The sequence below is a fragment of the Astyanax mexicanus genome, chromosome 23, assembly GCF_023375975.1.
Source record: "Astyanax mexicanus isolate ESR-SI-001 chromosome 23, AstMex3_surface, whole genome shotgun sequence".
NCBI lineage: Eukaryota > Metazoa > Chordata > Actinopteri > Characiformes > Acestrorhamphidae > Astyanax > Astyanax mexicanus.
In genome coordinates this window covers 12,902,246-12,928,093 of record NC_064430.1, presented here as the reverse complement: position 1 = coordinate 12,928,093, position 25,848 = coordinate 12,902,246, and the positions used below count along the sequence as shown (strand labels likewise).

The 25,848-nt window shown below is 40.3% G+C and overlaps 1 protein-coding gene and 2 long non-coding RNA genes across 18 annotated transcripts in view; 1 reads left to right on the top strand and 2 right to left on the bottom strand.

The window, feature by feature from the left end:
- The window catches only part of tjp1a (tight junction protein 1a), a 211,484-nt gene continuing 185,636 nt past the window's right edge, over nt 1–25,848 (bottom strand). For 5 of the 16 annotated variants that reach the window (XM_049471246.1, XM_049471235.1, XM_049471242.1 and 2 more), the window contains 16 exons: nt 25,353–25,537; nt 24,510–24,605; nt 23,785–23,811; nt 21,898–21,980; nt 20,076–20,286; nt 16,579–16,679; nt 15,088–15,429; nt 12,851–13,027; nt 10,508–11,311; nt 10,313–10,398; nt 9,585–9,788; nt 9,095–9,186; nt 8,283–8,700; nt 7,874–8,091; nt 7,601–7,744; nt 1–2,049 (listed from right to left, as the gene is read on the bottom strand). In XM_049471246.1, coding sequence (XP_049327203.1) covers nt 1,955–2,049; nt 7,601–7,744; nt 7,874–8,091; nt 8,283–8,700; nt 9,095–9,186; nt 9,585–9,788; nt 10,313–10,398; nt 10,508–11,311; nt 12,851–13,027; nt 15,088–15,429; nt 16,579–16,679; nt 20,076–20,286; nt 21,898–21,980; nt 23,785–23,811; nt 24,510–24,605; nt 25,353–25,537 — 3,283 coding nt within the window. In that variant the 3' untranslated portion in view covers nt 1–1,954. The remainder of the gene's footprint in view (nt 2,050–7,600; nt 7,745–7,873; nt 8,092–8,282; nt 8,701–9,094; nt 9,187–9,584; nt 9,789–10,312; nt 10,399–10,507; nt 11,312–12,850; nt 13,028–15,087; nt 15,430–16,578; nt 16,680–20,075; nt 20,287–21,897; nt 21,981–23,784; nt 23,812–24,509; nt 24,606–25,352; nt 25,538–25,848) is intronic. The other 11 variants (XM_049471236.1, XM_049471248.1, XM_049471247.1 and 8 more) reach the window with 9 other exon arrangements.
- LOC111191622 (uncharacterized) lies at nt 1,985–25,356 on the top strand. Its single transcript, XR_002649583.2, has 3 exons — nt 1,985–2,093; nt 16,831–16,908; nt 24,935–25,356. It is a non-coding gene; the product is annotated as an uncharacterized LOC111191622 (long non-coding RNA).
- Nucleotides 2,906–7,594, bottom strand: LOC125787273 (uncharacterized). The gene is made up of 2 exons (XR_007429228.1): nt 6,253–7,594; nt 2,906–4,754 (listed from the first exon to the last, which is right to left on the bottom strand). It is a non-coding gene; the product is annotated as an uncharacterized LOC125787273 (long non-coding RNA).

Here is a 25,848-nt window from a genome sequence, read left to right as displayed (position 1 = left end):
TTTATTTTAAAAATGATTTTTTTAATTAATTAATACAGTGGTATACTTAAAATTGTGTTGAAAAGGGGAAAAGTCACACATGTGAAGAATCTAATATTCAACTGAAGCTGTGTTATCTAAAAGAAAACAAAATATTACTGCTGTGACATAATAATTCTTCTATTAGTAGAAAAATACATTTCAGGGCACATAATACAGCATCCAGTATCACAAATAATAAGTGAGACAGATCCAGAGCACACCCTTTTCCAGAAAAAAAAAAAAAATCTTCTGAGAGAGCGTTTAAATCAAGCACTTTCCTCTGTTTCAAATAAAGCATAAAAAGGTAGCGGTGACTGTTAAAAATGCTCATATTTATTTAGACATTAGTGAGGATAAGTTGGTAGAAAAAAAGTGGAATTATTAATGCTAAGTCACTAGATCCAAGGCTCACGGGTATAACCAGAATAAAAAGATAACCATTTCAATTGCATTCATTTTTTTTTTTTTTTTTTTTTTAAGATTTTCTTTATCGCTGGTTTTATACAAAATACAGACATAAAAAAGTAATTTACAAACCAAGAACAAAGGCCATATGCTAGCTTTATGTACAGCCAATTTTTTTCTTCATCTCATCTTAATCTTTCCCCGCCCATTTTGTCAGGAATTGTGTGCATAGCAAGTAAACTGAGCATATGTTTATTTATTTAATTATTTATTTATTTCTTAGCCTCGATTGTTCTTGTGTGTTAACCCAGGTTTAGTTTATACAGCGGGTTGACAAAACGGCAGAACGACAACTTCATTTTATTTCATTCTTCTATAATCTGGCTTCATCATAACTTAGAAAGAAAATAAAGAAAGTGAGGAGGTCTCATTATTGAAAAAATGAGCAAGTCCACAGATAAGGCATCACTGCTTTAGCAGGAGTGTGAAAGAGAGACGGAGTGAGAGAGAAGGTGAGAGAAAAGGGTAGCAGACAGTGAGAGAGGGTAAAAAGAAAAAAAAAAAAAGAGAGAGGAAAGAGCGAGATAGAAAAGAGCAGGAGTCTGGGCACCTGAGTCTGACATGCATAGATCTCCACAGCGCAGAAAACTTCAACTGCTCCACTCCACGAGTCCACTTGTATGAGACTACTGGCCACATATTGATAGGTAGTCATCACTGTTAGAGGACAAGCTACTGGGGAAAAGGAGCACCAGTTCAAATTGAAATAAACCTGTAGTTTTAAGGAACTGGTCTGTCCTTTCTTCACCTGCCTTTTCTTTCTTCTTTTCCAGCACCTCAGTCGTACTCCTTCAGTCAGTCCTGCTAGGCACCGCTTTTGCACTTCCTCTTACCCCTCTGCACCTACTGTGAGTAAATCTTCTTCTTGTTTATAGTGCTGTGGTAACCATTTCAAATTGCCAGAAAAGTCGTAATAAAACATGTTATTCCATAAAAGAACAGTACTCTACTGGATATTATCCTCAGACTGTAGACTGTAGTGTGCGTACTGCTGTATATATATAGTAAAAATATGCTTAAAAGTTCATTATCGTCAATAGCAAAAAAAGTCTATGTGGAAGATCTTCGCAAATCCTGGAGAAAAATAATGTAAATTTGTGTGAGTGGTGAGAATCTGACACTTGGCGTAGAGTGGGAATTTTCTCAGTGGCACAGAGCATGCAGTTTATCATCAGGTATTATAAAAAACAGTTTATTCTTCTCATTTACTCTCGAGCTGTTAAGCACTTATAAAAAGAAAAGAAAAAGAAGATCGAGAAGAAGAAAAAAAGAAGAACAGCACTTCAGAGAAAGTCCTCCTGTCTCCGTGGGTACAGTAAACAGAATCAAAGCGCAGTCATCCTTCATTTATCACTGCCAAAAACGTCCCCCTCCCTAAACGGCAGTGTGTTTGTTTGTGTGTGTGTGTTGTAGAGAGGAGAGTGTTTTCTTTCTTTTATCCCAGCGTTCACATTCAGTAACAGGTTCCTCAGAAGTGGTCGATGAGCACGGACACACAGTTGGCTCCTACCAGGTAGTTTGGATCTCCGGGGAGAGATTTGTTCTGCCAATTCTTGGGGTCACCTGGAAGGAGGGAGAGAGACAGGCACAAGAATAGAAAAAGAAAAGTGAGTAATATACTTTACAATCACTTAGCACAAGTTTAATGAGTGATAACTAAATCAAAACCTTACTTCAGTGAAGTTCTCTATGTGAGCTCCCATCAAAAAAAATTCAAGCCAGACTGGCTTTAACTAGAGCTGAGTAATTCATTAAGAATTGATGCCTTAAATTAAACTGATGTTTGTAAAAACAAATTAATATATATTTTTTTCTGTTTATTCTTTCCCCACTGTGTGTGTTTATGTACTGTCCCCTTAAACACATACTATTGTATGTGACTGCACCCTGTTCAGTCAAAATAGAAGCAACATGCAGGAGTCCTCAAACACTGAGCCAAATGATCAACTAGAGCAGCTTATACCAAAGAATGCCATATACAACATAAATGTATAACAATCAGGGCAAAACATTCAATTAACTGTAATAATTATATACTGATTTAAGGCAGTATGTCGCTTGTAAAGAAAGCACTATATGCAAGTTTCTCAGATCAAGTAGATGTACTATTCCCACACTGACATCCATCCAGAGTTTGTAAAAAAAAAAAAAAAAAAAAAATCTTCCAAAGTCCATCTCAGAGGCATTTAAGAATTACATGTCTGCCTCTACTTTTACAGCTTTTGGAACGGAAAGGATTCGTGATAAGACCCCATCTGCTGTTTTGGAGCGACCATGTGTCTCACAACAATAGATAAAGACTCGGGGGAAGAAACAGTTCTGTAACTGAAGACAAAACACAGTATCTTCTAGCCTTGAACAAAACATAGACAGAGAGTCCATTGCACTACAGACACTATTAGTCTCTCAAAAATCGAAATATCATTGAAAAATTGCTTTATTTCAGTAGTTCAGTTAAAAATGTGACACTTATTTTATAGATGTTTAGATACAGAGTGATCTAGTTTAAGTATTTATTTCTGCTGACAACTTTTATGGAGATGCAGATTTCATTTTCCAGCAGGACTTGGCACACTGCCCACATTGCCAAAAGTACTGAAAAGAATAAAAATAAAGTAACATTTCAATGATATTCTATTTTTTTAGATGCAAGCTGAAAGCATTTAGCTATTTTAAGTTGCACCTAATGATGACAGATGTATAAGTGCACACACACAGCCTGCCTAGTCATTGTAGAAAAGTATATAGCCAATAAAATATGACTCTTTGGAGCAGATACTATAAACATGATACTACTTGCGTCGTGCCCAATGCTAGGTATAGGCTGGAAGTGTAAAAAGCTCCTGAGCACTGAGCTGTGGAAGATCCAGTGTTCTATTCAATACATATGGAATGGGGTGAAGATTTAGTACATATACCTCATTAATGCTATTGTCACCTAATGCAACCGAATCCTTACACCAATCCACAGAATCTAGTAAAACATGTTTTCTGGACTGTAGACAGTTTGAAAAAGTCAAACAAAAGCATGGCAAACTTTTTGTTAAACTTTTGATTAATACACTTGACTGCAAAAGAAACAATGAACATTCATGTGTCTTAATAATAGTGTATATGGTTTCTTGTTTCCTGTTTATGTATATCCAGAAATGCTCGTTCAGAAGCTATAAGCAAAGGCAGAGAACAGATATCAAAAACAGCTGTTGATATGAAGACCCTATGATGATACTGTTTTTATATAAATACACTTAGTCTTTTTCCCAATGTCCCTGTATAGTGTTACAGTGAGGGAATTTACCCTTTTTTAACCTTTGTGATAAAAAAGTAGCTTAATACGAAATCATCTTTGGCAAAAAAAAAAAGGAAAAGGAGTAAAAGGAGCAGGAGTCCCTGCTAAAGTGATACTGACTGTAGGTTCCTTCGTTAAGGGCTTCAGAGTCCTTCAGCATGAGTGTTCAGTTAGCGTTTCAAGCTGGGCTGAGCACTCGTTTATTCGGCTTTGTGAAAGGAGTGAGGCGAAAGAGCTCTGGAGTAGTGAGGAGAAGCTGAAGTTGCAGCTAGAGAACAGTCATGAGTTACAACAGAGGGATTAGAGGCACCGCCTGGTAATCCTCTACCCGAGAAACAGGACAACACAGGAGACGGCTCCTAATTTCTTCTCCAACCAATCTTTCTAAACGAGAGGTAATCAACAGTAAATCCGCAAGGGGTGCAGGGAAGAGATATGTAGTAGAGGAGAATGAAAGTGAGGGAGAGAATGTGTAAGCATGTGAGAGAACAAAAGAAGAAGAGAGGCGAGGAGAAGTAGCTAGGTTTTTTGATCATGCGAAATGTCATTCTACGACCCAGCGAAAGGCCCGTCTGCCCAAAGCCTGTGACACTGTGTTAACGCAGGGTTCCATTTGAACTGGGATGTCAGACATCCAACCAGGACATTTCTAATGGAAGCTCTTTATATATATATATATATATATATATATATATATATATATATAAATAAAAAAGACTGCCAGCCTCACCAACCTAAAATACAAAATCCAAGATGGCTGCCCTACAGATTAACAGTAGTATTCTACAGTTTATTACTGTTTAGTACTGTCCAACTTCTATCTACAGACAGGTTTTTATTGTGTTTTAATGTGCAAAACACTGCATAGTGCATCATTATCAACTGGATTTGTTAACAATAGTTGTCGGGCTGTAATTCCCAGCTCCGATTTCGTAAATGTAATGCAGCATAAGCTGAAGTACCATATGGTGGAAAGGACCTAATTCTAGGGCTGGCCCGAATAGCGTTTTTTGAGCTCCGGATATTCGGCACTGATTCGAAGCGAATATTCGTTTTTAAAATAAGAGGTAAAAAAAAAAAAAAAAAAAGCAAATCACGGCCCCTTTAATCCACTGAAAAATGTTCAATTTGCTCTGACCGACGAGACATATTCACCCCGGATTTTTGGTGTTTTTATCCCGGATTTTTGTGTTTTCACCCCATATTTTTTCTGTGTTTTTAGCCCAGATTTCTTTGTGTTTTCATCCCGGAATTTCTGCTGCCCTACACCGCGGCTTATCCGCTGCGTAAGCAGGCTAGGAGGCTGCTGCTGCACGGTTTCTCCGCTGCGCAAGCCAGCCCAGTAAATTGCTGTTTGTGTTTTCACACTTAGGCTATTTGCTTAAAAAAACAAACAAAAAAAACGTTTGTTCAGGAAGTATTTTATATTCTTAAACATTGTTAATTATATTAGAGGACAGTCATTGTAAACTGTACTTGGTCTATTTCGGTTAAAGGATTGTGCAGGGCATATTACTGATTTTGTATTTTTGCACTTGGGCTATAAGCTCAATATTAAATATTTCGTTTGTTTAGAAATTATTTTATATTTTTAAACCATGTTAAATTATATTAGAGTAGAGGAAAGTCATTGTTAATGACGTTATTGTATTTGGTCTATTTCGGTTTAAGGATTGTGCAGGGCATAGCCATATTACTGATTTTGTATTTTTGCACTTGGGCTATAAGCTCAATATTAAATATTTCGTTTGCTTAGAAATTATTTTATATTTTTAAACCATTTTAAATTATATTAGATAAGAGGAAATTCGTTCAGACATCATTTTTGTAGGCCAGGCTTTTGTAACCGATTTAGCCCCTACTGTTGCCACATTACCCCTTACGTTTTATTATATAAATCAGTTTCGCTTTTTTTTATCATGTATAATAGAGGTCTGCGCGAGACTGATTTTTAAACCCACTCTTCCACGCTCCCGCGTTTCTGTCTCGTTACCGCTCCGCAAAAAAATTGCTTCTTTTAATCCCGCGCCCGCCCGCCACATACACATTTCTGCCGCTCCCGCCCCACGTTCCTAATATAAATTAAATAAACTACATTTAATGCTTCATATTTACTTATATATTTATTAAAACAGCAGCGCTGCACCATCGGTGTGTGCGTGTGTGTGTCGGTCCATCCTGCGCGTTGAGAGTTTTCTTTAGGTTTTTTTTTTTTTTACAATTATTACAGTTTTCTTAACTATTTATTAATTTGCTCCCGCATCGTCTGGATTAAACTCCCGCTCCAGCCAATAACAGTTCAGTTCTGTCCCGCGCGCAAGATATTCTGACGGGACCCGCGAGAACAGAAGTGGTTAGACTGAGGTGGAACTCTGGAAAGGAGAAAAAAAACGAATATCCGAATACCAAAATTAAAAACCGAATACCTACTCAACGAACGAATATCCGAATACCCGAATATTCGGGTCCAGCCCTACCTAATTCAATACTGATATCAAGAAATCCAACACTTCCTCCTGAACTTCAGTTTTAACATTATATTTAATAGACAGTGATCCATGCTGTATTACCTAAACTAAATTGAATTACCCTCTCAGAACCTCAACAACCATGTATACTGGCAAAGCTAGTCTAACAAAACATATAACGTACCTATAACATACAGCTGTACCAGTCAAAGTTGGATAAATCCAATTATTAAAGAGTTGTGCAAACTGACGGCTCATTTTAGTTATTCACTCTGTATCTGCATTTAAAATTTCCTGAACAAGAGGCCTCACATACTTAGGATCCAGTACAGGATGTCCAGTTTTATCAGCCTAAACACAAGTGGACAACACTCTCTTAATAACTGTCAGCAAGACAAAGAAAATAACTGTTGCTTTAAAGAGGACCCTTGGGATTTAACACCCCCCTACATCAGCTGTACTTTGGAAACACAACTCCTGCATATACCGATCACTGAGAACACTGGGCAGTTCACAGCGGCTGTGTGTACAGATCACTGAAAAGCTCAGGACAGCAGTGAAGAGACTGAAGATCCAGCATGCATGCCCAGTCCTCAACTCCCTTCTCAAAAGTAAAAAAAGCAATAGTTTCTTGGCTTGTCTCAATATGTCGTGTTTACTGTGTATGAAGAAACCCTCTCACACAGACCACACACACACACACACACACACACACACACACACACACACACACCCATCTGGACAATCCTTCGCTACATCTGGGCCTGTTCTCCAGACTGTAGAAAACTTGTTTTCCACAGACAAGAAAGACAAAAAGGAAGAGAGCAGCCCTTTCTACATTCTGATAAATCAACTACAACTACAGCCTTACTTTCTATCTCACTTTTATTTCCTGTTCTGTATCTACTGCCCCTCATCACTTTACAAGATAATGGCACAAATAGAATGGAAAATGACAATGACTTGGATGGACTTTGATGTTGAGTGATTAAAATGATCAATAAATACAAAATGCCCACTCAATTATGAGCAGTAATAATGATTTTGTTGGACACAGATAAATCTTCAGCAGAAAAACAGTGAAAAATCCCGCTGTCAAAAAAGCAAAGAGCAGAAATGTAGCCTGGAGACCATGCTAAATTAGCCACCAGCAGAGAAATGAACACCAAAACACCAGAAGTGAGTGAGTGAGTGAGTTGAGTGTGTGTGTGAGCAAATGAAACAATGAGTATGTGAGCATTTGCATAGCTGAGAAATAACTTGTGCACAGTGAAAGTTTGTCCCTCACAAAGCCCACACAGCTGCATCTGCCAACCCCGCAGAGCCCCAAAAGCACAGAGATTAGATGGCAGCGTACCCGACGAGGAGTCGGAGGATTTTAGAGCAAAAGACCAACCATCAGGAGTCATAGACGCACAGTGAGGCAGGCGGAGCTCCACGGGTTTCAGAAACTTCAGACCGTGTGGACCACACATCACCAACGGACTCAACAGGGTTTCTCCTGTAGACATATTTAAATCAGCATAATTACAAAAAGTATAAATTATTAATATATGGGCTATAAAATTCAATAATATAACCAATTTTTATCTCTAAATGTTATTATTGGCTAAGTGAATTTGTCACTGACCTTTCTCCTTATCGAGGGGTGGCAGAATGCTGTTATCCCGACACACTTTGAAATAGATCTCCTGTTCCACACCATCGGGGATGGCACCCTGAGGGATGATGATGCTCACACCTGTTTCTATAGAGCTCAGAACTCCACCGTTGCAATTGAAGATGCCACGAGCTGTGGCCACCACCGTGTGGACATCATCGTCCTCATCATCCTCCAAAGCACTTGGGCTAAGATAGAGATATGAAAAAAAGGTTTAGAAATTAGTTTGCATTAGATCACTTGTTGCCCAGCTTGTTAAGTTAAATTTACAATTAATGTCCGAATCAGACAGGAAGCAAAAATCATAAAAAAGCATTTGATATAAAACTAATAAATATTTGAATGAATTGCCCCAAACCCCAAGCATCATGTCTCTAACCTGACAGGGATGGCCTTGGGCACAGCGTTGATGTTATTCTGCTGGTACTTGGGCCGGTGCTCTGTGGTTCGTGTGAAGGTGTCCAGGCCGCTGTCGTGATCTGGAGGCTGTGGCTGTGGCTGTTGCGTTTTAACTGGAGCCTTGGGTTGTGTGTTGTTGGGCAGGAGGTTGTGGTTAAATTTGGGACTGTCAAACTTGCGCTCAAAGGGCCTGGCAGAGGCTGTGTAGGGTTTGGGAACGTAGCGATTGTAGGAGGAGGCAGGAGGAGCACCAGCAGATTTTGGAGGTTCACCGGTGCCGTTGACAGGTGATTTCTCAGGGAAGCTTTTCTGGGGAAGGAAATTGCTCTGCACTGTGTCCTCACGACCTGGGTGTTTCACTTTGGGAGACCCATGAGGGTCTGGAGGAGGAGTTGCTGCTGGAGAGAACATGGATAAGAGTTTGACAGAATCAGTTAAAAAGACTATGGGTCAGTTATCTCCATTTAAAATGCTGCTTAGTGCAGGACTAGACTTGATCCTTGTCTGGGAATTGGCTAGATTTACTTATAGCATAAAATAAAAAGTTATGCAAATAGAGCACTAATTTGTGTTTTTTTTTTGTTTTTTGTTTTGTTTTTTTCTTTCTCCAAAGGATGTTTTCTTAAACCATTAATGAAACATAAAATAAATTATTAGAGGGTGCTAAAGTTAAACATCAAAAGCCACATAAAAACTATAAAAAGACTATATACACAAAGTAACAAAAATACTCAATGAACAATTGTATATATTTACAAATAAATAGATGTTTATATTATAAGTCAATCTTACCAGCAGGTTTGGGCAAAATAGGAGGTGGGGCTGTGGGCGGAGCAGCTGGGGTAACTTGAGGAACAGGGCTGACTTTATCCAATGACTCCGCCCTTAAAAAAAAGCAACAGCAAAACACAGGTAAACGCATTTATCATTAATCTTAAAGGAATATATTTACTGCAATGTATAGTCTGAATGATTAATTGTAGCTGTCAGTCATGTCAGACTATGAAGAGACTACAAAAGAGTATCTATCTCATACTTAGCTATTCAGTTTTGAGCAAATTACTATACCCCTTGTGGGGCAACATTAGGTTAGATACCTGATCTTGGTGTTCTACCCTCACTAGTCCCCTGGCACTACTGCAATGCTGCCTACCACTCCAGACATGTGTTCTCACTGTATCACTGTATGTGTATTTTATTACATTATTCCTAATGTCCAGTTAACACAACTGTGAAGTACAGTCAGTAATGTCTTTGTAAAGTCTGTGTGGATATATGTTACCTGGGATAGTTAGACCCAGGCTGGGCCTGTGGCTGTGCTGGTTTGCTGGCAGGTTGTGGCTGTACGGATGGCTTGCTATCAAAGCTCCGGCGGTCAAAGTATGACAACTGCTTTCTGTAGTACTCTTCATCTTCATCAGGATCGTAGTGGTTTGCACGGACAATATCATCAGCTTTAGACTGGGGCTGCTGGGGCTCAGGTGCTCTGTTTGTTTGTGTAAGAGAGAAAAGAGAAAAAGAAAAGAATGTGAGAATGCAAAGCAATACATGCAATTGTAATCCACTTATCATCTAATGGTAATTTTTCTTACTAAATACTTACTAAAGTAAGTTCCTTACTTTATAAAAGCAAGTATAGACAGGTCTCATCAACTTTAGGCAGAAGTGCTGGGACATTTTTCATTACATTAAACCAACACTAGGTGGAGCCCTATGAAAACAAATGCACTCAGCTGCAGCTACTGTGCTATATTAAAACTACCTTCAGTTGGTTCAGCTGAGTAGTTCAGATGCATATCAGTATATCTGGTTTCAACTATGTAAACTAGACTGGAACATACATAAACGTGTAAAAGCAGAATAATTCAGCAACTCTTAGGGTGTTTTAACACCTGATATTTGATCCCTCTTGTTGTCTGTCTGCCTGTAATCTGCATCCAAGTGTGAAAATGAACCACAGTCTGATTTAACCAGATTAAGAAGTGTAAAATTATGGTTAACTCTGTTTACCTGAAGGTCTTCTCTTGGTCCAGATTACTTAGAGAGTTGGCTTTGGGTACAGAGGCTGAACCTGGTTTAGGAACCATGTCTGCTGGCTGAGGGAGAAAGAGTGAAATACAGAGAAAAAAAAATGAGAGAGTGGGAGTGAGTTACACTTATTTGTGATAATTTATTATTATTTTTTTTTGTCTTCAGGGTACTCACCCTTATTGTGGAGTCGGAAGACTCTCTGGCTCGGTCCACGGACACCGACCGCTTGTTCTCAAACATTTTCACCCGAGTGAGCACTGACTGTGGCTTCATCGCAGGGTCTTCTTCTGTCTGTGGTGGAGGAGGTGGCGGCATGGGCTTGGATACTGTTGATGGGGGAATGGCTGTTTCTGCTGGTGATGTAATGGGTTCGGGTTTGGGCGGGGGTGTGGGGGAATTAGAGTTTACGTAACTCCTCTGTGATGATGGCTGGCTGTGGGAAGGCCTTGACAGAGGAGGCTCATAATACTGCTGTTGTGGGGGTTCAGGGGAGTGAGAGACAACTGGAGGGAGGTTGTGGGGTTCATGGTCGTAACGTGAATGTCCATCATAGCCTCCTGTGGTTGGTGGAGGGGGTTCATCGTAACGGGCCTGGCCTGGGCTGGGCTTTCCGTATCGAGGTCGTCCAGTGTCGTATCCTGTGTCGTATCGGGACTGAGGCGGGCTGTAGTCACGATCTGGTCTATCCTGGTAGTTCGGCCGTGGGTCGTACTGCTGGGGCGCTGCCCCCTGGTGGTCGTAGGCAGGCCACTGCTCTTCGTATGGAGGCACACGGCTGTCGTACTGCAAGTGAGAGTCAAAGTTCCGAGCCTTTGGTTCCACGTAGGCGCTAGCATCGTAGCGGTAGGGCTGGTGGTCATAATCTCTGTATGGCTGTTCTTCCTGATAAAGGGGTTGCTGGGAGTTGTAGGCTGGCTGCTTTAGCCCAGGGCTGACACGCACTTGCTCATCCACACTGTAGATCTCTTTTTGGTACATCTGCCAGATGAAAAGACAACAGCAGACAAGGTCGTTTAAGTCAGGATAAAAGGTACACAAAGCTTGTAAAATGTAGCAATCAATCAATTATTGATTTGAATTATAGATGGCAGAAACCAGAGGTGATTAATATACATTAATGGCTGAAGGCTGAAGCTTAGAGTCAGAGGAAAGACCTGCAATAGACCTGCAATAGAGGAGACTCAGAGGGGGCCGTTATTGGAAAGGTCAAATCAGAAGCAGCCATCGGAAAGATGGGAGTTTAAAGAGAGGTTTACATTTATACAACACTCTGTTACACCAAACTATACACCAAAAAGCAAATTAATATCTGAGGGGGGGGACAAAGGAACTGCCGTAAGTGAAGAAAAGAACAAGAATCACTGCAACAAAAACATCTGAGCCGACACTGAGGCAAGGTTTCACTTCAGGCTAGATAATAAAAACGTTTTGAGAAGTAGCCTTTCAGCACGGATATCGATCCTGTCAGTGCGCTAACTCGTGGGAAAACACCAAGGCTACCTTTCAAAGTCAGTACGGGTAGGTGCGGGTTGGGAGGGGAGTACAAACCTAAAGAAAATCATCAGAATAACTGCTAAATAAACCAACGGTACTAGTGAATACTAACCTGCCAGGACTATTTCTACTTCAACAACAGAACACACCAGAGGAGAAACAAACCCAGGCAATTCAGAGCCATGCAAGAGAATGCAAGCAGCAGCAGGAAGAGCACAGCCTCCTCCTCACATTGCTTTCAACAAGCAGAGGGCCCTGCCTCATCCACTGCTGGTTACAGAACCACAATGCATAAATAAATATAGACCCAACAGACTGAGAAACACACAGGCCTGGGCGATAAAATACTAATAGTCAATAATATTGGTGATAATGGTTATTTTAGTTTGATTATAACAACACCTTGTTTCTCTCACCATTGACTTACAGTAGTTTGAAATACTCTTTAGACTAAAGATTGACAGGTATACACAGGTATACACCGACAGGCCAATTGTCATTGGTTTAATTTTAATTTAAAGTTGTGTGGGCAAACATTAACATTCCTCGAAGCACAGTGTCACATGTACTCTGGGATTTTGTCATAAAAGGCCATTACCACCCACAGCTGACAGAGCAGTAGGTGATAATGATCATAACAGGTGACTTCTGGCTAGAATTGTCCATGCAAACAGACAAGCATGGGGTTAAGCATGTTCAAAGCAAGTCAGTGAAGCACTTTTTAGCTTCCAATGGACAATTTAAAAGTGATATACACAATAATAATCCTGTCTCATGACTTTTGGAAGGGATAGAATAATAATAATAAAAAAATTCTGGCCATATCGCCCAGTCCTACATACACACACACACACACACACACACACACACACACTCGCAAGGAGGCACACAGCTGACAGCGCACATGCAGAAGGGAGAGGCAGCACACAGGCAGGGCAGACGTCAGAAAGAGAGAAAAAGGGCACCAAGCGTGGGCCGTAACCGGGTCGGCCCCAATCCGTCGCCGGGCGGATAGTGCGGTACCTTGGGCTCTGACCCGGGATGTCCGGTTTGAAGGGGCTCAGGAGCTGGGGGCTGAGCTAGGTCACCCTGTGGGGGGGCCGCCGGGCCCTCCGTGGGACCACTCAGAAGTGCTACGTTAAGGTGGGCACCGGGGGGCGCTGTCTCAGTCAGCGGCTCTGGAAGAGCAGCCTCTGCTTTCTGTGAAGGTGGTCAGAAATGTTTAATACAGCGTGCTCACAAATCTCACTACTGCACCTGAACTGCACCTTAATATCATTTTCACCATCACCACCACCAGCATCATTAGAGCTGCAACTTTGTAATGTATCAATGTTCTATTCAACTGATTGATTAATCATTATGAATTATCATTTGTGGATCTGCCTCACTATGATTGTGGTGCATTGTGGAGCATAAAATGAGCACAGGGTTTCTTACACTTATTTTGACTTAATTTCATTGCAGACAGTGTAAATCAAAGATTAATAGTTAATATTTTGTCTGATCAAATTAATTTCTCTTGTTAATATACATCCATTCCTGCATTTCAGACATGCAAAACATTGAATAATTCAAGGATTCAGGAGGAATTTCAGTGTGTAAAACGTAAGGGTACAAGTAATTTTTTTACTTGGCTAGTCATCACTTTGGCAAACCTTTGTTAAGTGCTACAAAACAGAGTTACGTAGCAGTGTCAATGTCTTTGGATGGGCTTGGAGGCATCTGGAATGGATCTTCACACAATGAAAACGAGTATTGTGATCACATGAATCAGTATTCAAGTCCTGGACAAACGAAGCTGTGATTAGTCCGCCGGGCCTCGAGTTCCCTCTCACACATTCTTGCCTTTGCGGTTTAAACTGCAGACCAAAGCAGAGCCGCTGATATGCGCACGCGGAAGTATAAACGCACTCGGCTACGTAGCGCACTCTCGCTCGGGTAGGCTTCGGTGTAGATTCGATGCAGAAGTTTAAATTGGCCTTACTTAAGCAACACAATGCAAATCCACGAGCTGCACACAGTACAGGCGTGGCTGGGGAAGAAGAGGGTATGAGTACTGAACTGGTCAGTCTGTCTCCAAAAGAGAATGTGCAGAGTATTTTAACCACGCTGTTGCAAACTTTGATATAAAGTTGCAGGAAAATATTTTAGGCATTGTGATAAGTGGTAAGTGGTAAATGGTAAATGTCTTACTGTCCCAACTTGTACAACAAATGTATTACAGGCTCGAATGGATGTATATCAACAAATGAAATGACAAATAAGTTAAGCCAAAACACAAAATATATTGCATTCATATTGTCTGCAACCAAATAAAAGTCAAATTAAACATAAGAAACTCTGGGTTAAACTGCATTTTCTGTACTGTCCCTACGTTTTCTGATTTGAGGTTGTAATCAAAATGTTTCACTAAGTAAGTGTAAACGAAATCATTGCAGCCCTAATCATCTTTACTTTTATGCTCTTACTCCTGCTCTTCTGCCCTTCATTGAGCCTGACTAATAAGCATGTGAATGTGATTCAGTGTCAAAAGCAAAAGTGTTTTGTGCTTCTGCAAATGGAGGTGAAATCAGTGTCATGCAAGAATCTATGAGTGGACAAGCGTCTCGATTTAATATATACTGATTTGTTTTTAATTCTAGTTTTAGGAACATCATTTGGCTTGTACCCTTTTTTTTTGGCAACACATTAAATCAGACACTTTGGATATCACTGTTGGACCCAGATCAATAAATACAGACATGATAATATGTTTAACACTGATGATTCAGTCATGCACATTACAGCTACATCTCTGTAGTAATCACAGTAATCAGTTTGATTGACAGGGGTTTGGGGACAAGGCTAATAGCTAAACATAGCGGTCATTCCACCACAGGTATGGACACGAGGAGAAATACTACTATAGTCACACCAGGACCAGAGTTCACAGTTATTATTCAAGGGGGGTGGGGTTTAACAGCCAAGCTGTGTTTTTTTTTGTTTCTTTGTTGTTGTTGACTCCATAAATGACCAAATAACAACAACGCATACAAACACACACATACACACACCACAAACGCACAAACACACATGTACAGTGAAAATGTGGCAATAAGTAAGTACTTGGTCAACATATAGTCGAGTATTGCACCGATACTGTTTGAATTAAGTTTGTTTAATTAGTAAAAGTTTCACAAGCGCCTCCATAACCCCTTCCTGAAGCACACCACAGCCTCCAGGCAGCAGGGGAGGTGCGCGGCTCTGAGAAACGCTACCTGCTGCGGCGCGGGGGCCTTGAAGCCGGCCGGCTCTATTCGGCTCAGTGCGTCTGACCGGATGTAGGTGGGGTAGCCGGGGGGCTGCTGGATGACGGGCGGTTCCTCCCGGACAGGCTCGGAGGAGCGGGTGATGGCAGGCTCGCAGGGCGGTCCTGTGTCGTCATTCAGGGTCTCGTCCAGCTCCTGGTCCGTGTAGGCTCCGCCCTCCGTGTCCGTGTCCTCATAGTCAGACGTGTGGCGACTGTCAGTGCTGTACATGCTGTACTCACTACCCGGAGCGGAAAGGTAGGACAGACGGTCATCGTGAAGGTCCAGATCATCATCAGGAGCACCGTCCGCCTGAAGAAGATGGTAGAAGATAAAGAGAGAAAAGAGAGAAAGGAGAGGGAGAATGTTAAACAAACAAAAAACAGTGATGCAAAATAGAGATCAAATTACTAGGGGTGTCACGATCTCGATATTTTATCGAAATCGAATCGAAATGAGGTCACGATCTCGAGTATCGAAGTCAAAAAGAGGATCGACGATCCCTCCTTATAATTGACTACACCTGTTGCTTTCCATTGAATTAAAAAAACATCTTTCTCTCAGATAAAGTAAACACAAGCGTGTTTCTGACTAAAATAAAAGCTTTTCAGGAGAGATATAAGTTATGTGTAAATATTTATAAGACAATACCCACATCACTTATCTAACCAGCCTGTACTGATTTCTGCCCCCCAATAATGCTTTCAATAACCTCTTGTAACCCCTGGGAGCCAGGGGTTACACTCTAATAGCCTTTAATAGTCTTCAGTAGCCTTTAAAAGACTTACCTGGCGGCCGTGGTGTGTCCACTAAACTCCGTAGTTATAAACATCCTGAGGTTAGCAGCGCGCTAAGTGACCTGTTTATAATGTAATCCGAGCAGTGCCTCCGTGTCGGCTGTTCTAACCTGCTGCTGTTAGCTGCTTGGGCTGAAAGATGAACTGTAGTGAGCTGTATTATCCGGTTAGTGGGGTTAAAACCTTTATTTGTTTACAGAAACAGTAAAAACGGACTGGCTGAGCTCTGTAGCCCGTGGCTGGGCTGTACTGAAGTAGTGACTGAGTGAAGAGAGCGGGGCTTGTGCTGCTGCAGCTCCGACTAGTGGTTGGATGAAGAACTGCAGCTTCATGTAATGAGCAGTTTCACCAGCCATCCACACACAGCTCTGATAAACTGCTTGTTTTAATAGTGCACACTGTTGCTACCAAAAAAAGTCACTAGATGGCATTACCATATATATCTTAATAAATAATAATAATAATATTTATAATATTTATAATAATAATAATAATAATAAATATATTATTTAAATTTTATGAGGCATAAAATAATAACAAGAAAAAAAAACAAGAAAATCGAGAATCGAATCGAATCGTGACCCTCAAATCGAAAATGAAATCGAATCGAGGATTTAGAGAATCGTGACACCCCTACAAATTACACAAGCAACCGGCATCTCACCTTGCCCTCTGAAACCCAGACCAGCTGGTTCTGCTGCTGCTGGATGGTGTCCTTCAGTGCTCCATACCAGCCTTCATTCATGTTGTTCATGTTTATAGTGGCTATATGAAAGGGAAAAGTAAGAAAGATGACCAAAAATAAACCATTGCAAGTCAATACACACACATTATGGATAAAAGTATTGGGACACTAGCTTATTTGTTGTTTCTTGTATTTTACTTGAGTGAGTAACCGTCTCTTTGAACTTTCCAGGGAAACCTTTCTACCTGATTTTGGAGCATTGCTGGATTTGAGGATTTGATTACATTAAGGAACAAGAGCATCAGTAAGGTCAGAATGTTACTTGAGCACCACATCATCCCAAACAACCCAAACCATCTCAAAAATATTTATTTATTTCAGAGAACAGTTTTACAGTTTTACAGCTCAATGCTGGGGGGCTTTAAAGCCTTCTAGCCATGTCTAGCATTGAGCAAGGTGTACAGAGGTACATGATTAATGTTTAATAGTCCAGTTCTACTTTTGGTACTTCTCTACAGAGACTAGACAAGATACAAACGTGCAATTGGACAAATATGGCACTTTTTTTCCCACTTACTGGTATTTACACTGCTCGACTCTACTTGCTATCATCACTGGAGACCACTGAAGGGATTGTGTTCCAGATTCTCAGTTTGGGGCTTTTTTTTGCGCATTGGCCAATCAGCACACTTAGCCAAAAGGATGCCATAATATTAAAACAAATGACATCATACACAATACATTTTTAGAAGAACTAGACAGCTGCATGTTTCATAACAGATAGTGTAATAAGTTTTTTTTTTTTATACCTAAATTGTTGCATATTGTCTTAGTGATAAAATATTGCAATATTTATTAATGCTATGTATCAGAAAACTGTCTTTAAATATAAGATTTATAACCACATTGCCCAGACCAACCACAGACAGGTACCCAGATCCAAGTACCAAATTTGTGTTGTGATGTAAGCTAGACACCACAGTCATAACAATACTTTGCAAGACGTAAATAGCAACAATCCCGTTTATTTGCTATGGGCTACTATTTCAAATATAAACACAGCAGTAAAGATTTGCTGCTCTGAGGAGAGACTGTTTTCCCACTAATCAATACCAGACAGCTTTTTACACCGAGTGAGAGCATCACAATCCACTTAAACTAGACCCGTCAGCCCTTATATCAATTTTACTCATCTGAAAGGAGCTGGTTTTCACTTAGGACCTGGAGAAGTTTAATCAGCGTCTAGAACAACATCCCTGAAGGTACAGTATTTAGAATGACTTGAGGCTATTCTGCTCCATTTAGCACTAACCAATACTAATAGACTAAAGATTACGGCTGGACTACTCAAACTTAAAACCATTAATACAGGTCAAAACCCAACTTAAAGCAAGGCCATTTGTTATTTTTCTCAGTAAATCATTTTAATAGGCACTTTAGGCTTTTTATTTGTATCCAACGGCCAATACTAAATCTCGCTATATAGCCAATGACAGCACCACCGCTCTGGACAGATGAAAGCCATACATACACTACTATGTCCAGATCACAGAGAGGCCTTGAGCTGCTGCATCTTTTACAATCATTAGCTTACATATAGCAAAGTGGCTTGTCACTTTTGACCCTATAATCCAGTCGGTCAATTTAATTTCCCAAGGACTCTTGGCCATAAACAGCAATAGGAGCCTGTAAAATCTGCCTCACCCTGTGCTTGTATTTGTAGAATGTGTGTGCTATAAATAACAATAGGGATACAGAGTACAAAGGGGATGTATCTGCTGTCTAGGGAATATCTGTCACTCATTCACATACAGACACACACACACACTCCCATATTCAACTCTCACTCACACATACTGTGTATATATACAGTGTCTCCATCCTTCTAGTACCATATTTTCTAGGGGTGTCACGATTCTCTAAATCCTCGATTCGATTTCATTTTCGATTTGAGGGTCACGATTCGATTCGATTCTCGATTTTCTTGTTTTTTTTTCTTGTTATTATTTTATGCCTCATAAAATTTAAATAATATATTTATTATTATTATTATTATTATAAATATTATAAATATTATTATTATTATTTATTAAGATATATATGGTAATGCCATCTAGTGACTTTTTTTGGTAGCAACAGTGTGCACTATTAAAACAAGCAGTTTATCAGAGCTGTGTGTGGATGGCTGGTGAAACTGCTCATTACATGAAGCTGCAGTTCTTCATCCAACCACTAGTCGGAGCTGCAGCAGCACAAGCCCCGCTCTCTTCACTCAGTCACTACTTCAGTACAGCCCAGCCACGGGCTACAGAGCTCAGCCAGTCCGTTTTTACTGTTTCTGTAAACAAATAAAGGTTTTAACCCCACTAACCGGATAATACAGCTCACTACAGTTCATCTTTCAGCCCAAGCAGCTAACAGCAGCAGGTTAGAACAGCCGACACGGAGGCACTGCTCGGATTACATTATAAACAGGTCACTTAGCGCGCTGCTAACCTCAGGATGTTTATAACTACGGAGTTTAGTGGACACACCACGGCCGCCAGGTAAGTCTTTTAAAGGCTACTGAAGACTATTAAAGGCTATTAGAGTGTAACCCCTGGCTCCCAGGGGTTACAAGAGGTTATTGAAAGCATTATTGGGGGGCAGAAATCAGTACAGGCTGGTTAGATAAGTGATGTGGGTATTGTCTTATAAATATTTACACATAACTTATATCTCTCCTGAAAAGCTTTTATTTTAGTCAGAAACACGCTTGTGTTTACTTTATCTGAGAGAAAGATGTTTTTTTAATTCAATGGAAAGCAACAGGTGTAGTCAATTATAAGTTTAAGATTTTTAATCCACCTCACTGTGATCTATAGTCAGTGTTCTCAAGTCAGACTGACACACGCATTTCAGCGAGTTCACACGCTCTCACCTGCGCGCACCCACCCCTCCGTTAGATACAGATACAAAACCTGCGCGCCCTCCCCCCGCCCCCCCTCCCCCGTTGGACAGATAAAAACAGTGATCACACTCCCGCCGACTGCGCTCATGCAGTGCCTATCTCTATTTAAATGAATAGGATGCGCTGTGTTGGTGCCGCGCCATTTGCGTAGCGTGCTGCGCTATTTGCGTAGCGCGCGCGGGAGGGATCGTCGATCCTCTTTTTGACTTCGATACTCGAGATCGTGACCTCATTTCGATTCGATTTCGATAAAATATCGAGATCGTGACACCCCTAATATTTTCGCACTATAAGCTGCACTTAAAATCATTTAATTTTCCCAAAAATCGTCCGGTGTACTTTATGTATGAATTTTACCAGTGAAAGAAGTGTAAGAAGCAGGGATTAAGGGATAAGTCGCTAAGCGTTCTAGCTTTTTGACTGTTCAGAGGTTAATATTATCAGACTGTAGTCTGCTTCTAAGCCCAGCTAGCACTGCTGGAGCAGCATTAGCATTACCCGCTAAGCACATTGGTTTGCTTCTCACCGGTGAAGAGGTGGTGGTTGTTCTTCCTCAGTTTGAGTGCACGTTCGTACAGCTTCCTGGCACTCTTTCTAGACTCCGGGCAGAGTCTGGTCCTCATGTTCTTCACACCCTGCTTGCTGTCCGGGTTCAGAAACACAACAATCGGGTACCACTGCGCGTAGTTTAGCCGGTCCACCGCATTGGGTGTGATGTCCAACACAGCGTGCTTATCCTGCACAAAAAAAATATAGATTTTACGTTTATATTTATATTTATTTAAGGCATTCATCGGACGCACTAATCCAGAGTGAGTTATAAAAAATGCTTTTCTAGTTTATAGAGGCTAAAATCAAGATTCAACAGGTCTAGATAGTGATAATATAGAAAATATAGATAGTAGGGGTGTGCCATATCGTATCGTACGTGATAATATCACCAACATTTTAGAATATCGTGAACGATATTATAAACTGAAATATCGTGCCATAACACGTTTTAAGCAAAATAAAAATTCACACTGTTCTCATCTCCTAAATATCTACTAGAGACAGATTATATCTGTTCAGTATCACTTCTGTTACAAATCTGCTAAAATTCCTGTTTGTTTTTTTTACATCTTAGTTAGAGGTGTGCAATATCATACTGTATACAATAATAAAATGTAAGTAATACCATGAAATATTGTGATATTATTTTAGGGCCATATCATCCACACCTAATAGATAGACATTTTCTTAATACACTGACATTCCACATGTCATGAGCTAGGACCTGGAATCATGTCCCATGACTCTTGCCATGTCCCACAGAAGCAAAAGGATTGGATTTCGTAGGGTTTGCTGGACTGTTTGCATGGACAATTCCAGACAGACACCGCTGGTCACTATCATTAGCATCTGTTTGTAAATAAAATGTCACACTATCAGGTGTAGCTGAAAATTTCATATCATCTTGCTATGAGCATGATGACTTCACTCACCACATATGATAACTCACAATGTATACATGTGTGGGCATTCTTAGGCACACTCCAAACAGGGGGCTATGAAAATCACTGGCAAACCATTGTTTTTAGTATTTACCTTATTTAAAAAAAAATTATAACCACTGTATTACCTACTGTATTACATAGTTTAATGTGTAGGTTCAATGTTTATGGCCACTTCCTTCGTAACAAGCAAAAAAAATAATTGCAAATAGGTTGTCTTTGTAGCTAGTAAGCTAACTTTCTTATTACACTTTAAATGCTACAACAGACAGCAAAGACTGCAGTCTTTATAAAAAGCTAATTTCAGCTCCCCACCACAGAGGAATTAAGGAATGGAAAATAATAACCTGCCCCCTTTTTGAAGACATATGATAAAGCCCTAAAGTTAACTAGTTAACCAGCAGCTAGATTGCTGCACTGCTATAACTACATCTGTATCAAGTGCTTGAAGGGTTGTCCCAATTGTTAGGGGGAAGGTTTTACCCCTTCTTCTCTTGTAACTCTGTTCTAAGGGGAAGGGTTCACTTGAAAACAAGGGGTAGGGGTACAAAAGAGAAATGGGATTGAGCCTAATAATATAACTAATGGATTACCATTCCAGACAGCACATCAAAATGTAATAAATTCCTGTTCCAAGCAGTTTTTATGTTTTTATAATGGCATGGAAATCTATACTCTATATATTTTTGTACTGTTTTTTAAACAATAAAAAATGTATACGACATTTTTTTTTCCTTTTCATTCAAGCCAGCTGCACTTGCACGACTCAACCAGTGAGTGGCAGCAGTGTGTTAGTTAGTGTTAAGCAGTAACTGGCTCATACTGTGTACCTCATGCTGGTGGCGTGCTGCTCACCTTATCAATAATCTGCTTGATGGTGTGAAGGCGTATAATTCCAGAGCTGCGTTGGTCCGTTCCTGCATCTCTGGGTTCGCTCTCTGCACAGCGGACAGAACAAAACATTGTTACTGGACGCCATCACATGGGTTTACAGTCCACTTCTTGCACTCATGCTTCGGTATGTATTACCCTCATATAGAAGCTGCCCTTTCGTACTGATCTAAGAACAGCGGTCACTCTCGGTCAGAAGTGAAAGTCTTTAAATTCCAATGCTTGTTAAAAAAAACTGGAACTGGTCGCAGATCAGTAGAAAGAATGCAGCTTCCACCAGCAAGTCTGTATGAAGTGCGCATGCTGCAGCATATACAATGTCTTGACCACGCTTGATGTGTTTTACAGGTGTAACAGTGTGTTTCAGAAGGGCGTGTCCATCTGTAATGTGCTTTATTGTGCTGAGGTGTTTTAAAAATATGAGAACGACATTTGTCTCAAGTGTTTCCTGTGCACTTATTTAACAGTAAGTGTGTGAATGTGTTTTCAGTGAGAGAAGAGACTTATTTTACACTTATTTCTACACATATATGTTTTAGACACCAATCAGCCACAGCAAAACCAGCTCTATTTACTATATACAGCTCCGGAAATAAATAAGCCACCTCTTAAAAATTGTGAGTTTCTCTGATTTTACCAAATTAAAAACCTCTGCACTGATTAAATTTTTGCAACAGGAGTGACAAAGTTATCCAAAAGCAGTGTGAAAGAGTGGTGGAGGAGAACATGCCAAGATGCATGAAAACTGTGATTAAAAACAGGGTTCTTCCACCAAATATTGATTTCTGAACTCTTTAAACTTTATGAATATGAACCTTTTTTTTTCTTTGCATTTATTTGCATAAATGACTATTTTTGTTTGGAATTTGGGAGAAATGTTGTCTGTAGTTTATAGAATAAAACAACAATGTTCATTTTACTCAAACATAAAACTATAAACAGCAAAAACATATTTTTTCCAGAGCTGTATATATCCAAGAGAAGAATTTCTACACAGCACAGAAATGATCTGGATGCTGGATCTCTTACTATGCTTAAGTACTAGATTGACTTAAAACATGAAAGCAATAAACTGCCATGGATTCACACATTTCATTCATTCTTTAATTAGATTATCTTAGAATTCTGCCATTATCACATGATCAAGAAGCTGTTGATTTATTATCTGAGGATATCTACAAAATTGTGGCCTCTGTTGCTTAGTAACAGCATCAAAAGAATGAAAGCCAAAAAAAGAAAAATAATTATTATTACTAAGTTAAGATAATAAATGTGTGAATGCATGCCTTTTTTATAGGCTTTTCTATGAAAAAAAAGCACTGATTCAAATGAGCAGGATTTAAAACCACTAAAGGCCTCAAAGCCCTCAGCTCACACAGGCTCTAGTTTAGGCATTTAGAGAGAGAGAGCAGCAGGGCAAACCCCAACCAGCTGCTCAATACAGCACTTAACAGCAGCAACGGGGCAGCAGAAATCATTGGAAATGAACATCATGTAACATCATGTCAATTCATTCCAATTTAAAAAAATACAGTCCTCAAAATAAAAGCAACTGCAGCGAATGGGAGTCGTTGAGTTATGTGGCCTCGTTGGTGCGACTGGCAGCTCTAGGGTTTGGTGCCGGTGTCGACCATATGAACAGATTTATTTGTCTGTTTGTTTTGCTTTTATTTGGGGCGGGATGGTGGGGTGAGGTGGAGGTAGAGGTAGAACCATTCCAAGCAACTGAGCAACAAGTCTGAGCAACTAATAAAACAAAAAAAATAAAATTAAAATGGCCGTAATGCCATAAAGCAAAGCCTGTGGTTGTCTAGCACTTGATCAAGCAAGCTGATGTAGTGAGTAACATACTTTCCCCTTCTCCAGGGTGCTGTGTTTCTGCAAGGCAAAATACAGTCATAAAGCAACAACGTTATGCAAAAATCCTGAGAACTGCCACGCGTGGCACTACTTCCACTCAGGGCACTCAGATTAATTAAACGTAGGCCTGTCACAATAATTACATTATCGACTTACTGTTCAATAAATAGACATCACCTCAAATCAATCAACATTGTGTTTGCACTTACAAAATGAGGCAAGGTCTATGCCAGTCCAATGCGGGCCAGCTGGGACAGAACGTGGCTGCCCGTCATGGTGCGGGGGGGGACCCATGGTATCCCCGCATTCGCACTTCACAATGTGTATGTATATGCACGTGTGTATATTGTCTTTGAAAGGGTTTAATTCCTTTGTTATGATATTATGTGTCGTTATATTATTAGCATTTAACGGCAACAATAAAATGCCAACAATATCATTTATCTCAATCATTTCTGGGACAACATATCGTTCGCAAAAAACTATGTTATCGTGACAGGCCTAATTAAATGTGGACACAGAGAGTGTTTGTTACTTAGCTTGGTAGAACAGCTAGAACAGCTATAGCAAATTAGTTAAGGGCCAGGGCTATTCCCTGGACATTGTGTGCAGCAGCTAGATGGATTAGTACATTGAACAGACATGGTCAGGAAGGACAGTGCATCTTACCAAAAAAGGTGTGTGTGTGCCAGAGTGTGTGGTAAACTGACACTTACTTGCCAGCTCGAACAGATCAGGCACCTCTCTGGCCAGTTTCTCCCGGGCCACGTCGGCAATGGGCCCAAAGATCACGACAGGCCTCAAGAAACCAGCTGGAAAGGAAAGGAATTGTTTTACAGTTAATCACTAGTTCATCAAAAGCTTAACAAATGTATAGCAATTTAATAAAAACTGCAGATGTAGATGTAGTAGAAATAATACAAAGACTAGGCTGAGACTGAGGCTGTTATAACGACTCTTACCACTATGTGGCATCACTAGTATGTGTGAATGCAAATGCAAATGTCTTTATCAGTTGTACTGGACTGTATCAATTTACAATATATACAGGTAATGAATGAGTGAGCCATGTGCATACATGTCAAAAAGCATTAATAACATTCATAATAATAATTATTATTGTTATTTTGGATCTTGACAGATGGAGACAATTTGGAGCCCAGAAGGACTACAAGACGGATGCTGATCTGGGTAACTGTATGGAGGGCAGGGCAAGTAGCTACCCACCCATAAGCATCTCTCCCCACAGGGAGAATTCGCCCTCTAGCCCAGCCATTACATCACGCTCATTTGTGTTCATTGTCCGCAATCTGGCAACCCATGTGAGGACTAAATAGGACTGCGGTTGGACTTTTACTTGCGTGTTCTTATTTAGTACATTTTGTTCCTTCACATTTAAGCAGTATTATTATTATTATTATTATTATTATTATAAGATCACTTACTTCTTAGCACCTTCCATTTGTGAACATCTGAGCTTAATCAAATTCTAACCCCAAATTCAAATGTACAAAATTTCATCCTGTCAACTCAAAGAGAACCCAAGCAGATCTACACACCTTCCCTAAGGACAACCCTTTCATAAGCAGGGAATTTCGTCTGCACAGGCTGAGCAGACAGGTCCTCTCGGCTCTTCCTCAGGTTCCTCTTGGAGCTGCGAAGGCCACGGAACCTCCAGAAGTCAGCCCGGTCACCGCCGGGGGTTTTGGGTAGGGTGTACTGGACGCTGGACAACTGCTCTGCCCTGAAGAGAAGAAAAGAAAACTGCACTTCAGTCTAAAGAGAGAACAGTAGCTCCTTTTGGCAGGATGTCAAGTTGCAGTTAGTTTTATTTTAAAACCGTCATCAACGTGCCATCATCAGGGCACAGTGCAGACACATCCCCACAGGGAGACAAACATCAACAGCAGTGTGTGTCACTTTCAATCATGTGATCATGTGATGTCAACAAAACACAAAGAGACGGTGAGGGATGGCGAGACGCCGAAATGTGACTAAACGTGAGCCATATGTTTAAATATGCTAGGGCATCTTAACAAATTTTGAATATCATTG